Source organism: Mustela nigripes, chromosome 1, assembly GCF_022355385.1.
Source record: "Mustela nigripes isolate SB6536 chromosome 1, MUSNIG.SB6536, whole genome shotgun sequence".
Classification (NCBI taxonomy): domain Eukaryota; kingdom Metazoa; phylum Chordata; class Mammalia; order Carnivora; family Mustelidae; genus Mustela; species Mustela nigripes.
In genome coordinates this window covers 257,642,645-257,656,851 of record NC_081557.1, presented here as the reverse complement: position 1 = coordinate 257,656,851, position 14,207 = coordinate 257,642,645, and the positions used below count along the sequence as shown (strand labels likewise).

Here is a 14,207-nt window from a genome sequence, read left to right as displayed (position 1 = left end):
TCTGATACCAGCCTATAGGAATGGATATTTTAAAAGATACAAAGTGGTGTAATAAAGATTGCATTAACTTTACAGTCTCAAGAAGGATTGGTTTCAAATCCTGGCTTACTCTAATATTCAGCACACTACTTAGTCTCCATGTCCACATCTCCCTTTTTGCTGCCTCACAGTACAAGTCAATGGAATTCCCTCCCACATTAGGAAACCTCAGTACTTCTGACTAATCCTGCGTCATGGGAGAACCATTCCAGTCACAGAACCACCCATAGTTCACTGTAAAGCTGAGCTTTATAACTCAAGAGCACCATCCTTGGTGGGAATGAAAAATGATGTAGGGAATCTTGGTTCTTTCCACAATCTGGTGACTGTGGCCAGTGCTGCTATGATCACTGGGGTACAGATGGCCCTTCTTTTCACTACATCTGTATTTTTGGGCTAAATACCCAATAGTGCAATTGCAGGGTCATAGGGTAGCTCTATTTTTAATTTCTTACCTTTAACAGACAAATAGATAAAGAAGATATGGTCCATATATACAATGGAGTATTATGCCTCCATCAGAAAGGATGAATATCCAACTTTTGCATCAACATGGCTTGGACTGGAGGAGATTATGCTGAGTGAAATAAGTCAAGCAGAGAAAATCAATTATCATATGGTTTCACTTACTTGTGAGGCATAAGGAATAACAGAGGACATTAGGAGAAGGAAAGGAAAAGTGAATTCGGGGAAATCAGAGGGGGAGATGAATCATCAGAGACTGTGGACTCTGAGAAACAAACAGGGTTTTGGAGGGGCGGGGGGAAGGGGATGGGTGATCCTGGTGGTGGGTATTAAGGAGGGCACGTATTGCATGGAGCACTGGGTGTGGTGCATAAACAATGAATCTTGGAACACTGAAAAAATAAAATTTTAAAAATAATAAAAAAGAAAAATTATTAAACATTATAAAAAAAAAAAGAAAAATGATGCAGGGAAATAGTTAAGGTTAGGTCAGGAAATTACTGATTGGTGTCACAAATAACCTTGGATGCTTAGGTATTAGTCAGAATTAACAAGGAAAAAACTGCCCTTTACATGTTTTCTCCTTTTCATCACTCATTTTAACCTGGTTTTACCCATTTAAAAACAGTTGTTGGGGAATCACACAAATGTAAGTTGTATCATGGACTCCCCTAGTGTTGGCTTGGCACTGGCCCCGACCCCTCCTAGGAAGAGCCACCAAATCACCCTGAGTAAAACATCTAATGTTGAGATGACTTCTAGTGAAGATGCATCCTGTCCATTATCATCTTTGTATCATAGATGAGTAAAGAGGCACTGCATCCGAAAGCTGTATCACTCGTCTAAATCAACCTCATCTGTTCTGAGACGGAACTGAACTAATCTGAACTGAACTGAAAACTCCAGTCCCTGTTCCTCATTATCTTAAGTCCTACGTTGCTACGTTAGAAAGAAGGAAGGGAAGAACAACTGTAACTACAAAGAGGTTTTTTTTTTCTTTTCTTTCTACAGATTACTAAAACGTTCAAAGAATCAAATTTAAGAAGTCAGTTCATCAGAGCCCATGTTGTCAAACTGAGGTAAGTGGAACTCTATAAAAAACATATATGCTTAGATGCAGCTTGGCCCATTTGACTCTTGTTCACAGCATGGATAATGAATGAAGCATTCACACAATTTGTTGCAATATTATGAAAGAAGTATCATGGGCAGCTTAAAAAACAATGCCAAAACAATAACAAAACATGCCACATATGATCCATTTACTAATGTAAATAAACATATCGCTTCAATTTTTTTTAATTATTTATTTCTTTTCAGCGTAACAGAATTCGTTGTTTATGCACCACACCAGTGCTCCATGCAATTCGTGCCCTCTGTAATACCCACCACCTGGCTCCCCCAACCTCCCACCCCCTGCCCCTTCAAAACCCTCAGATTGTTTTTCAGCATCCATAGTCTCTCATGGTTCACCTCCCCTTCCAATTTCCCTCAACTCCCTTCTCCTCTCCATCTCCCCATGTCCTCCATGCTGTTTGTTATGCTCCACAAATAAGTGAAACCAGATGATAATTGACTCTCTCTGCTTGACTTATTTCACTCAGCATAATCTCTTGCTTCAATTCTTGATAGGAAAGGAAGAAAGATTAAAGAGAGTCAGGTGAAGGTATATATACATCCTACTGTATAAATCCGGTGGATCTCATTCACAATCTAGCACATGTAAACAGTGTCCCTGGAGTTGCACAATGCTGAGGTCCTGGGTATATTCATCCAAGATCAGACACTATGACCAACATCAAGCTTTTTGGCTTGTGTCTGCCTAGAACGCTGTAGTGTAAAAGATGCTGTGGCCAAATCCAAGCATGTCTGGCAGGAATTAATAATAATAAGGAGAGTAGCAGTATGCATTCTAGTTATTCGACATTCCTGCCTTAGTTGAATATGTACCTGTCTGTGTGATGTGATGAGACAGGCCCTCCCAACTAGAATACTAACCCTATCACAAATGCCTCAAATGGGTACATCAACCGATCCTTCAAATAATACGCAAAAGTCCTTTGAAAGGGAGGTATTTCTCAAATACCACCACCACAAGAAAATTCATATTTCTTCTTTTCTGCAGAATAAGTCCCAGGAGCATGAACATCTGATCAGATAAGTCTTGTTAAGAATTGAGAAGAGTAGGAAGAATCCATGGGAAGAGTATTTACCAACATGAATTTCAGTCAGTTCACTGCACATTCCCCTTAACGTTTTCCTGTGAAAATCTCTGTACTGGCCACTAGCTCTCAAAATCCGTAGGACTGCATGAACCATCTGCATTTCCTCCCCTTTTGCTCACTTCCCACCTACTGCTCAGTTCCCCACAATCTCACCCCTGATGCCACCACAAAATGCTACTTACCCTTGCCAAGTTCAACAATGACATCCAAGTCACAAGCTCTGAATAAACTCTATCAGTCTTCTGTTTGGACCTCTCAATAGTATTTGGTGATGTTGTATTTTCAGTCCTTCTTGAAGTAGTGCCTTCCTGTCGTTTCTATGACCCTACATGCCCTTATTTTCCTCTTACCTCTCCATTCACTCCTCAATTTTCTTCGCTAGCACAGCCTTCTCTGCACATCCTTCAAATGTTGTTGGATGTCAGCCTGTGCTATAAGTGTCTCATCTTCTCAGTTCTTCTCAGTGGCTTCATTGTCCCCGATATGCTCGCTATTCTCAAAGTTGTATCTCTGGGAAGTCCTCTCTTCTCATTTCTAGACATGAACGTACACAGCCATCAACTTGATGTCATCATACAGTTATCTCACAGACAACTCAACTTCACTGTGTCCAGACCTGAACCTAATGTCTCTCCCTCACCAAATATTACTCTTTTACTGTTGTTACTTCTAACAATGGCATCACTTTCAACCTAGTTGCTCAAGAAATATACAAGTCATCTGTAATTTCTCCTCTCCCTCAACCCACACATCCAACTATCTAATCTTTCTATTCTATTTCCTAAATATTTCTAAGATCCATAACTTTTCTTCAAATAGTTCCCTCAACCATTTCTCTCCTGGACTATGAACAGTCTCCTGAATGAGCCTCCTTTCCTTCATTCTTGCTCCACTCATTTATACAGCAGCCAGAAAGAATTTTTGAAACAAAATTCTAAACATATTATTCCCCCAGTTAAAATCCTCCTATGGGCCACCCATTGCCTTTGCAACATGCCAAGTATTATATAGGAATATAATAGATGCATATCAAAAGTACATGTACTTTTTATATAATGTGTGTACATGTGTGCATATACATATACATAAATATGTATATATAGAGAGAGAGAGACATTTTTATACACATATATGTAACAAAGTTTACTCAACCTTCCTTTTTCTAATTTCTTCTTAACATCTCCATCTCTGGGCTTATCTTTCACTACCCTCCACCTAGATTAGTCTCAGTCCCACTAGATTTCTGTTAGTTCTTCACTATCCCTAACCCCAAGAGGGGTTTTCAATATTTTATTTTCAACATTTACATATCCTTATAGGTCAAACATTTCACTTAAAACAGAAAGACAGCTACATTTTCTAATGCATTTTGATCATCTTTGCTTTTAGTGATTATCCTTAAAATTTAAATAAGGAGAGTTGGCTTAATTCTCTACCCTTTTCCCAAATAATATAGGGAACTTGAAACTCTTGTTCATGTTATTATGAATGATGTTTTAGCTCCACTCTATTTGTAATGACTCCAAATTAGTCACTGTAATGATAGATTACCAGTTTGCCATTTTTTTTTCTTTATTGCTTACCATACCTTAATCCTCCTGGGTTCAATCTCCTTCTTATTGAAGTACTTTCTTTATAAATTTTCACAAGAGTCCATGAGCCATCAAGTATCCTTTTTGTTTTGCTTTGATCTAAAAAAGTCCTATTTATGTTTATTCCTGAAAAATACTTTAATGTGGATATGAAATTCTAAATCAGTAGCTATAGCCTCTCAGCAATTTTGAAAGTACAATTATATACTGCCTTTTTTGTTGCTATGAAGAAATAGTATTTCAGTCAAATGTTCTTTGGTAGAAAATCTCTATTGTTTGAAAGTCTTCCATTTGTTTTTGGAGTTCAGAGGTTTTTTAATGATGCATTTTTGTTTGTGGGGGAGAGGTGTTTCTTTTATTTAGTACGCCTCAGACTCTTGTGATCCAAGGCTTCATATCTTCATCCGTTCTGGATAATTTTCATGATCTCTTACAATATTGCTGCCCCTTTATTTTTTGGTGATCTTCTTCAGTTTTGCATTAGGTAAACACTGAAACTTCTCTAGTCTCTTAGCCTCTGTTTCATCTCTTTATCTGTGCTACATTTTGTGTGATTTCTTTATTTTTATCTTTCAGTTAATTAATTTCTCTTTAGCTTTCTCTGATATTTTGTGTAACCCATCCACTGAGTTTTTAATTTTGATTAAAAATTATGACTATGTTGTCCTGTCTGCAAGCTCTATTTGTTTCTTTTGTAAGCTTGTCTGGTCTGTTTTTATAATGTCCTATACTTTTCTCACATTTATGATTCCCCCTTTTATGTCATTAGTCATTTCAAATACAGTTACCCATCTGTTAATTTTATTATATGAATTTTTGAAGCTGCTGTCCTCATTCTGCTGATTCCAGCTTATGATAAATTCTTTGCCATTGGGACTGTAGGATTACTTTAATCCCACTTCATAAGTGGGATACTATGCAGCCTGGATTTAACATTCAATTTACAGAGCATTTGCTTCTATCAGATACTCTTGGAGGATCAGCAGCACATGAGCCATTTTTTGTTGTTGTTAATTTCTTAAAGTTTCTGGAATCATGCAGATGGTGGTAATGCAGATCTAAAACTTTCATGCAGCTAGGCTCATGATCATGAATTGTCAGGACAATCTTTTTTCTGTCTAGACCTGGAACCCTGAGACACATAAACTTCCTTATCTTTTTTTATTTTTAATGACATGATGAGCACATTTTTTTTTTCTTTCTAATCCATGCTTTCACTGAGGGTTTAGTTCTTTGAGAATCCTGGCCTTATTTAGAAACCTCATGTTTATTTCCCTAATTAGCACTAGACCAAAGCCTCCTCTCCCGTATCCATGTGAATGCTACAACTCAAGCCTGTTGGATATTCTAGTACTTCCTACATAATATTCATGTTATTTATTTTTGTTCTTCCAAGATTTCCCTTACTTTATTTTTTTATTAATTTTTTATTTATTTTCAGCATAACAGTATTCATTATTTTTTTCACCACACCCAGTGCTCCATGCAATCCGTGCCCTCTATAATACCCACCACCTGGTACCCCAACCTCCCACCCCCCACCCCTTCAAACCCCTCAGATTGTTTTTCAGAGTCCATACATTTCCTTTACTTTAATGTTAGCTTAGTTTTGCATTTCAAGTGAAATTTATTCTATTTTATCAAGTATTTCTGGTTATTTTATATGGAGAATTTTTTAATTATTTAGACTTTCATGTTGCTAGAAATGAAAGCAATAATTATTTCTTCAGTGCCTGCTCCTCTATCTAAACTGCAAAATTCACGAGAATGGCAAGTGTGAATCTTGATCACTGTTAATTTCTGAAACAGAACAGTGCCTAGCACAAGAAGGTGGTTATTTAACATTTGCTAAGTAAATATTAAATTAATATCTGGAATGAATATTACAGCAGAACTGATCATTGAGAGGAGAGGAAGAGGCCTAGAATGAATATGAAAGACAAATTTATCTATTGCACATTTCAGAAAAGAATATGGCCAACGTTAGGTCGGGCAATGATTAACATGGTAATTCACACATAAGGAAGTAGACATTACACTGATTTTTGATCATTGTAGCATTTAGTCAAATTATTAAGCTTCATTGTGGAGAATATGTGTAGCTAACTGATATAGAGATAAAATTTTAACATTTGACTTTGTAGCCACATTAATGCATTTGGGTACTAGAAAATTAACCCAAGTCTTTAAGTCACTTTTCTCTTTATAGATTTGTTTAATGAGATGAGGGGGTTTCTTTTTTGAAGACTTTTGTAAAGTCAAGTATTATAATTATATTATATTATATTAACAGTTAATACTGTATGCTATGTACTCTTCCCAAAACTTTTGCATGTGTTAATTCACATAAACTTCGTAACAATCATTTTAATGTGAGGAGACTTAGAGAAAGATTAAGAAACAAATAACTTACTAAAGTTGAACAGTAAATGGCAGAACTTTGGAGTTCTGACTTTAAAGCCAGCTATACTGAATGGTGGATATAGTGTACCATGCTTTGAAATCAAATATTTGTGGAATAACATTGTTATATATCATTAAGTATGAAAACACTGTTATATGAATCTGCTCTAAAGCTAAATTCTCCAAGTGAGTTTTTTAATGTTTAATCAATAAGAGTATATAAACAGAATAGCATAAAATTATATTTATTTTTAATATATTTATGGCTTTCAGGCAGGAGGGTAATGGTGTGATAGCAGATGTTGTCATGAAATTTAAATTCACTAGAAATAACAATGGAGCATCAATGAAAAGCAGAATTGAGTCTGTTTTACACCAAATTCTGAATAACTCTGGAAACTTGGAAATAAACCCTTCGACTGAGATAACATGCAAGTACCATTAATTTTTTTTACCATTTTATCCCAATATGTCAACTTAACCTGTTATAATTCATATTTTAATTTAATGAGATTGATTTTCTTTCCTTGGAATTAAACTTTACGAAAACAATATACTGCAAAGGTAGACATAATGCATAGTTCTCTAATATAAAACATTCTGATGTTTAAAGAACCATTCAGCACTCATATAGTAAATTTCACTAGCTAAAATTCTTTTATTAATTTTTCCTCTCAACACTCCTTATGAGAGATGTTGTTGTCATATGTTCAACCTGTAGGTATGTTATAGAAGTGGCAAATAGCTGCTCAAGGTCAGAGAACCATTGAATTAACACTCCACCTCACCCAGAACATAGGGTGCAATTGGAAGATATCTAATACTTGTAGAATGAAGGAGGAAATTAGAAGGTTTAGCAACATTCCTAACTCCTCTCTGAAAATATCTGTACCTCTGCCTGTCTTGAATCTATTTCCATTTCTTCCATTGCTACCACTCTGGTCCAAGCCAACATCATTACTGACTTGAACTACTGCACTAGCCTCCACATTATTCTTTGTAATATTTTCTTGGCCCCTTCCAAACTACTGTCTACATAGATCAAGGAAATATTTTAAAACATAATTTCAATATTACTTAAAAGCTTCCCATAACTTCCCACAAATGAAACAAAAAAACAGATATGATCTGACATATCTTTGTAGAAAAAAAAAAAAAAACAGCCTGGTAAAGTGGAGATAGACATCTTGAAAAGCACAAAGGTGGAGGCAGGGAATCCAGATTGAAGGTTATTATAATAGTATAGATGTCAAATGATGAAAGCACCAACAAAAGGGATATCCAAAGGGATCAGGAGGATGGGCCTAATGCAAAAGATTGTTAGAGGATAAAGGGTACAAAATCTAAAAACCAATAAGATGTGAAAATGATGGGAAGAGAGGAATTAGATACTCAGTTTTCTGAGCTATTGATAGAAGTGAGACCATTTCCTAAAGGAGGAAACATAATGTAAGTAGCAAATCTGGAGTAAATTTGGTCACACTGAGTTTGAGATGGCTATAGGATGGGCAGAGAAGATGGTTCTGTAAGCAGACCTGAAATTACAACAGACAGACCTTCACTCTCTGCTATCACCATATTTGCTGTCCGGGCACTCACAGCATCTCCCTTCGTGACCCACTTGCACTACCAGCCCTACTGATGCGATTACTCCACAAACATCATCCATCTCCGTGCACTTGAACCCATTACACTTTCACCTGGAATACCTTTTTAATGCTTGTATGCCCAGAAAGTTCCTTTTAGGTCTTCAAAATACAGCCCAAATATTTTTCTCACCATGAGAACTCAGTGACTCTCTCAGGTGGTATGATCACCCTCACCATTCTCCTCTCCAATTCCACTTGAGTTGATTTGAATGGCTCCTTGATTAATTTCTAGCTGTAAATTATGTCAGGGCAGACCTCCTGTGTTTTGCTCGGTGTTATATCTGCTATACTAAGAATAGAATCAGTAGTATAATACAGATATATCTATATATACCTACATATATATTCAAGTAAATGAAAATCTAACTTCTCTTGTGCTATTTATCACATCCTATTTTAAGCAACAACTTACTTATGTTTCTATTTTCCCAACTAAACTGACTGACTTGAGAGTAGGAATAACTTTTAAATAGCTTTTAAGTATCTTTTAGTGTTTGATGAGAAATTAAACACAAACTTTTATATAAATAACAATAAATTAGGGGAAGGCTATAAACACAGAGATTTCTGGGACTTAAGACTCAGAGACTTTCAGCAGGTCTAAGATGAAGTCTAGAAATCTGTATCTTATCAGACCCCTGACTGATTCTGATGATGATTGTCTGAGGACTACATTTAAGAAATTAAGATGAAATAATAAACACCCTTATTGATCTTATTGATCTTACTCTCTATTTTTTTTTTTAATACCAGCACTTACTGACCAGGATACAGTACATATTTTCACTGAAGGTAAGTTTCAAAATTATCTTATAAAAAAATTTATCAAAATACAAATAGCAAATGGTCAAGTATTTGCACTCTGTGCCAAGGTAGCTTCTAAGGTGTTATCTTTATTCTTATTAATTCACTCATGTGGGGCACTGTTGAGAAGAGACTCCTGGTTCCACTGGCCCATGGAGCGATGTTTAGGTTTTCCCCTCCTTTTAGAAGAAGGTGGCAGCAGTGACATTCTGTGTCAAGTCTGACCTCAGGAAAATGTTCTTGACAGCTTTGGGAAGCTTTTCCTACCCCTGGTCTATGGTAGCACCTCTGCAGACTTAGAAATTCTGTTTGGGGACACCATTAAGATGGCTCCTCCTGACCACCAGAATAGCCTGCTTTGTTATTGATTTAAGTTAATCAAAAAGTAGAATTAAAAAATTATAAAAGTGTTGTCAGTTTTATGTCTCTCATAAAGGAAGAGTCATGACTTTCCTATGTCATTCTGTACACTTGCAGGCTAGGACAGCAGAAATATAAGCCCTAGAAAACAGCTGTTTCCTTCTCTGGTGATGAAATGTAGTTAGAAATTAGTTCAGTGCACCTCTATAGCTGGTTTATCTCAAATCCTTAAGTGATGTTACAAGGTAATGCTACCTTTATGGGTATTTCTCAACTTCATTATATATTTAATTCATACTTTTTTTAATGAAAATATGCTTAAGTAATTTACTAAGAAATTTGGTTGAAGGATGCAACAGAGGAACTTCTGTGCATATTCTAAATGAAAGTCTGGACCTCCTCTATCTGGAAAGTCTGTTAGGAAAAAATGCCTTTGGATGGATGTTCTATTAAACAGTGTCACTACTTTAGAGCAATAGAAATTGTTGGTGGTGGTTTACTTCTAATTTCTTAATAATAGACTAAAAAAAAAGGAAGTAAATCATGGGAAGGGGAATTGAGAGGACTTGAATGATCACTTCAGTTTCAGCCATTGGAGTGTTCATAGGCTTTCTCTCTTAAGATGTTTAAATCTCACTTAGATACTTAAAAACCCTCAGTTACCCTCACGTATACTCTGTGGACCTGCAGTAACTCTTTTTTGAGGGTGTATTTGGAAATATAGAGTGAGTTACGGAGGTGGACTGGAACTTTCATGATGAGCTGGATCACCACTATGGAGATTTCTTGATGAGAACAGTTTTCCCCCAACTTCAGTGTACACAGGAATCACTCATTAGAATGTAGCTTCTAGTAAGTTCTGAGGCTCTGACACACAGCATGGTGACTATGATTAATAAGATAGTACTGTATGCTTGAAAGTTGCTGACAGTATATCTTAAGCATTCTCACCACATGCACACAAGAGTTAACTATGTGAGTGATGGAGGTGTTGGTTGTCTTGACCTTGGTAATCAACAATGTATATGTATATCAACTCACACACTATACATTTTCAAAATACAGAACTGTATTTGTTAATTATTCCACAATAACGTTGGGAAGGGGGGGCAATACAGCTTCTCATTTGTTCCCTGGCGTGTGCCTTAGAGTCAATTTTTTTTCAGCCTTGAGGGAAAATTGATAAAATTGTAAGATATTTAAAGTACACAAATTATGATTTGTTATATATATAGATATATTACAAAAAGATTCCATCTAGGTAATATATTCATCACCTCACATATTTAGCCGCCCCCTTTTTTAGAAGAACTTTTAAATTCTATACTCTTGCAAATTTCAATTATACAATAGTGTTATCCACTGTAGTCACCCTGTTACACAGTAGATCCTCAAACCTTATTGACCTTATAGCAGAATTTTTTACACTTTTACCAAATTCTCCCCATTTCCTCCACCCTCCGTCTCCTAGTAACTACTTTCTACTCTTTCTTTCTAGGAATTTGACTATTTTTTTTAAGATTCTACAGCATATAAGTGGTACCATGCAGAATTTATCTGGCTTATTTTACTTACCAGATACATTCCAGTTCATCCATGTTGTTGCAAACAACAAGGTTTCCTTCTTTTTTAAGGATGAATAATACCCGTGTGTGTGTGTGTGTGTGTGTGTGTGTGTGTGTGTGTAAATATCTATATATAGAGAGAGAGACATTCCTTTGACCCACTCACCCACTGATAGACCCTGGGTTATTTTCACACAGTCTCAACATTTCTAATAAACTTATAAACTTCCAGGGTATGCCCATATTGCAGGTCCACAGACCACACTTTTGAATAGCAAAGCTAAAGAGAAGATGAAAATTTTCTAGTGAACTTTTGGCCCAAGGTCTTACACCCAGCACTAACCCATCTTAACTTCCATTCATGAGAAACTCCAGAAAACTCTGAAGGCTCTCAAGTTCAGAAATATTCTCTAAAATGTGGTCTATAGTCAATAGGAGTCACATAAGTACTCTAAAAAATAACATACTGATCATGCTTTTGGAAAGGTTAGCATGTTCTGGAGAAGAACCCATGAAACAGAAAAGTTGTAAAAGATGGAGAGATTCTAGCAGCACCTCCCAAATGTAAATGAATCAAGACCTTCCCAGCCCATTCTTGTTCTTTTCCCATTAGGCTGTGGGGCCCGTCCAGACCTAATAACTTTGTCTGAGGAGAGGATCACAGGAGGCACTCTGGCTGAGGAAGGAGACTGGCCGTGGCAAGTGAGTCTACAGGTGAATAAGGTTCACCACTGTGGCGGCATCCTGATCAGCAGCATGTGGGTCCTGACGGCAGCTCACTGCTTCAGAAGGTGAGGCCGCAGCTTACCTACCCATCTGGGAACAACTAGGAGAGACATATACAGAAGAACGCCACCCAAACCCCAAGGATGGAACATATTTGGATTGTGCTAAAAATAATTGGATACAAAAAATATTATGAGTCTTTTCTTCCTATCCATCATAGCAAAAATATTTTTTTTTCTCCTTCACCTTGCTAATTTAATCCTATTTTTCTGTTTCAGATAATAGTATGCTGTCATGGTAAAGAACAATGATTTATATGTCAGAATGTTTAATTTAAATCCTAGCTATGTAAGCTTGAGAAAATTATTCAACCTTTATAAGCCTCTTTTTTCCCCCCAAATTAGGAGCCTACTATTATCTATGTTTTAGTGTTTTTGATAGGGTCAAATACATTAATCTAAACATATGTTAAATGTTAGCAAAATGAATTGCTATAGGAAATTTTCACATTATATCATGTAAGCTGATCAACAGACTGATGGCTGATCCAAGACTGTCCTATGTTATTAACTAATTCTTTCAAAACAATTATTGAATATCTACTATGAGCACAGTGTTATCATAGCAGCTAGTTAACCATTGCCTGTACTGTAAAGGAGCCTACATTCTAATGTTAGAGATAAACATGCACAAAAATAATGATCAGGAATAGTGAGCAGCATAAACAAAATGAATTTAAACAACCTACAAAGAATTTTTCATTGATGTAACTGAAGGCTATTGCTAACATGAGGGTAATAATCTGCCAGTGGAGAGTAGGATGCATAAACTTACTCAGAATAGAAGGACTTTAGACTCAGATGACTAAAATCTGTTAAGTACAGACACGCCTTATTTTTTTTTTTTAAGATTTTATTCATTTATTTGACAGACAGAGAGATCACAAGTAGGCAGAGAGGCAGGCAGAGAGAGCGGGGCGGGGAGTGGGGGTGTGAAGCAGGCTCCCTGCTGAGCAGAGAGCCCAATGCGGGGCTCAATCCCAGGACCTGGAAACATGACCTAAGCCGAAGGCAGAGGCTTAACCCACTGAGCCACCCAGGCGCCCCCTGACACGCCTTATTATAGGAGCATCCTAGACCCCTACAGTTGCTGGGAACTAAACTCTAAACATTCACTCAGAAAAGTGAAGACAATCTAAATCAAATGTGCCTCTGACCATATCTATTTTCCTCTCAGACTCACTGAATATGCACAGTCTAAAATCCAATTTACCACATACCTAAAGCCCTCCTCTCCAATCAACCCAGACTTATTTCTCAAGGCATGAACCTTGAGCTCCTGCCAGGTTAAGTTATTCTCTACCCCCGAAATCTACCTACTTTTTCAGGTTTAGGAACATTGTGCACTAATCATGATAAAATTTACTCTCTCTTAACAGTTTTGTAACAGGCACTATATTATCCAGCAGTACCCTCAAATCTGCAAAGAACTTCTTACAAATACTGAAGATTTTTCAAAATTCCAATGGGAAAAAATGGAGGAAGGGATAGTAACATTTAACAGAGAAGAAGCAAATTGAGCAAATGCTCTTTAACCTGAAAAAGTAGGCAGAATCTAGGGATAGAGAATAATACATTCTGGCTGGAGCTCAAGGTTCAATGTTTAGTCCCACCTAAAAGGCCAAAGAAAAATGGCACTAATTGATTTTAATCACCTTTGAGTATGGGAATCAGGAATGCAAATACTTGCATTAATTAAGGATGTACTGGATTCAAAGCCCTAGACAGACACAAACACCAAAGCTAAGTAAAGGGTATCACTATAATGAAAGCCATTGTTATAAATATTGTCAATGATTACCAAAGGAATTCATGATTTTAAATGCTTGGAACATCTTCTTTCCTGCTTTGTCAAAGTTTAATTGACCACCTAGTTCTGGGCTCATTTCTGGGTTTTCTCTTCCGTTTTATTGATCTCTTTGTCTATTTTTGTGCCAGTACTATACTGTTTCAATTACTATAGCTTTGTAATATAACTTGAAGTCCAGAAATGTGATTACTCCAGATTTTCATTTTTATTTTTTAATTTAATTTTATTTTTTCAGTGTTCCAAGATTCATTGTTTATGTACCACACCCAGGGCTCCATGCAATATGTGCCCTCCTAAATACCCACCACCTGGCTCACTCATCCCTCCACCCTCTTCCCCTCTAAAACCTTCAGTTTGTTTCTCAGAGTCCACAGTCTCTCATGATTCATCTCCCCCTCTGATTTCTCCCTCTTCAGTTTTCCCTTCCTTCTCCTAATGTCCTCCATGCTATTTCTTATGTTCCACAAGTAAGTGAATCCGTATGATAATTGACTTTCTTTGCTTGACATA

At 36.6% G+C, this 14,207-nt stretch overlaps 1 protein-coding gene across 1 annotated transcript in view; it reads left to right on the top strand.

Moving 5' to 3' along the window:
- The window catches only part of TMPRSS11D (transmembrane serine protease 11D), a 64,045-nt gene that overhangs the window by 41,876 nt on the left and 7,962 nt on the right, over positions 1-14,207 (top strand). Inside the window, exons 5-8 of the mRNA XM_059376610.1 lie at positions 1,516-1,583; positions 6,998-7,155; positions 9,127-9,165; positions 11,716-11,893. Of these exons, the coding sequence (XP_059232593.1) occupies positions 1,516-1,583; positions 6,998-7,155; positions 9,127-9,165; positions 11,716-11,893 (443 nt within the window). The remainder of the gene's footprint in view (positions 1-1,515; positions 1,584-6,997; positions 7,156-9,126; positions 9,166-11,715; positions 11,894-14,207) is intronic.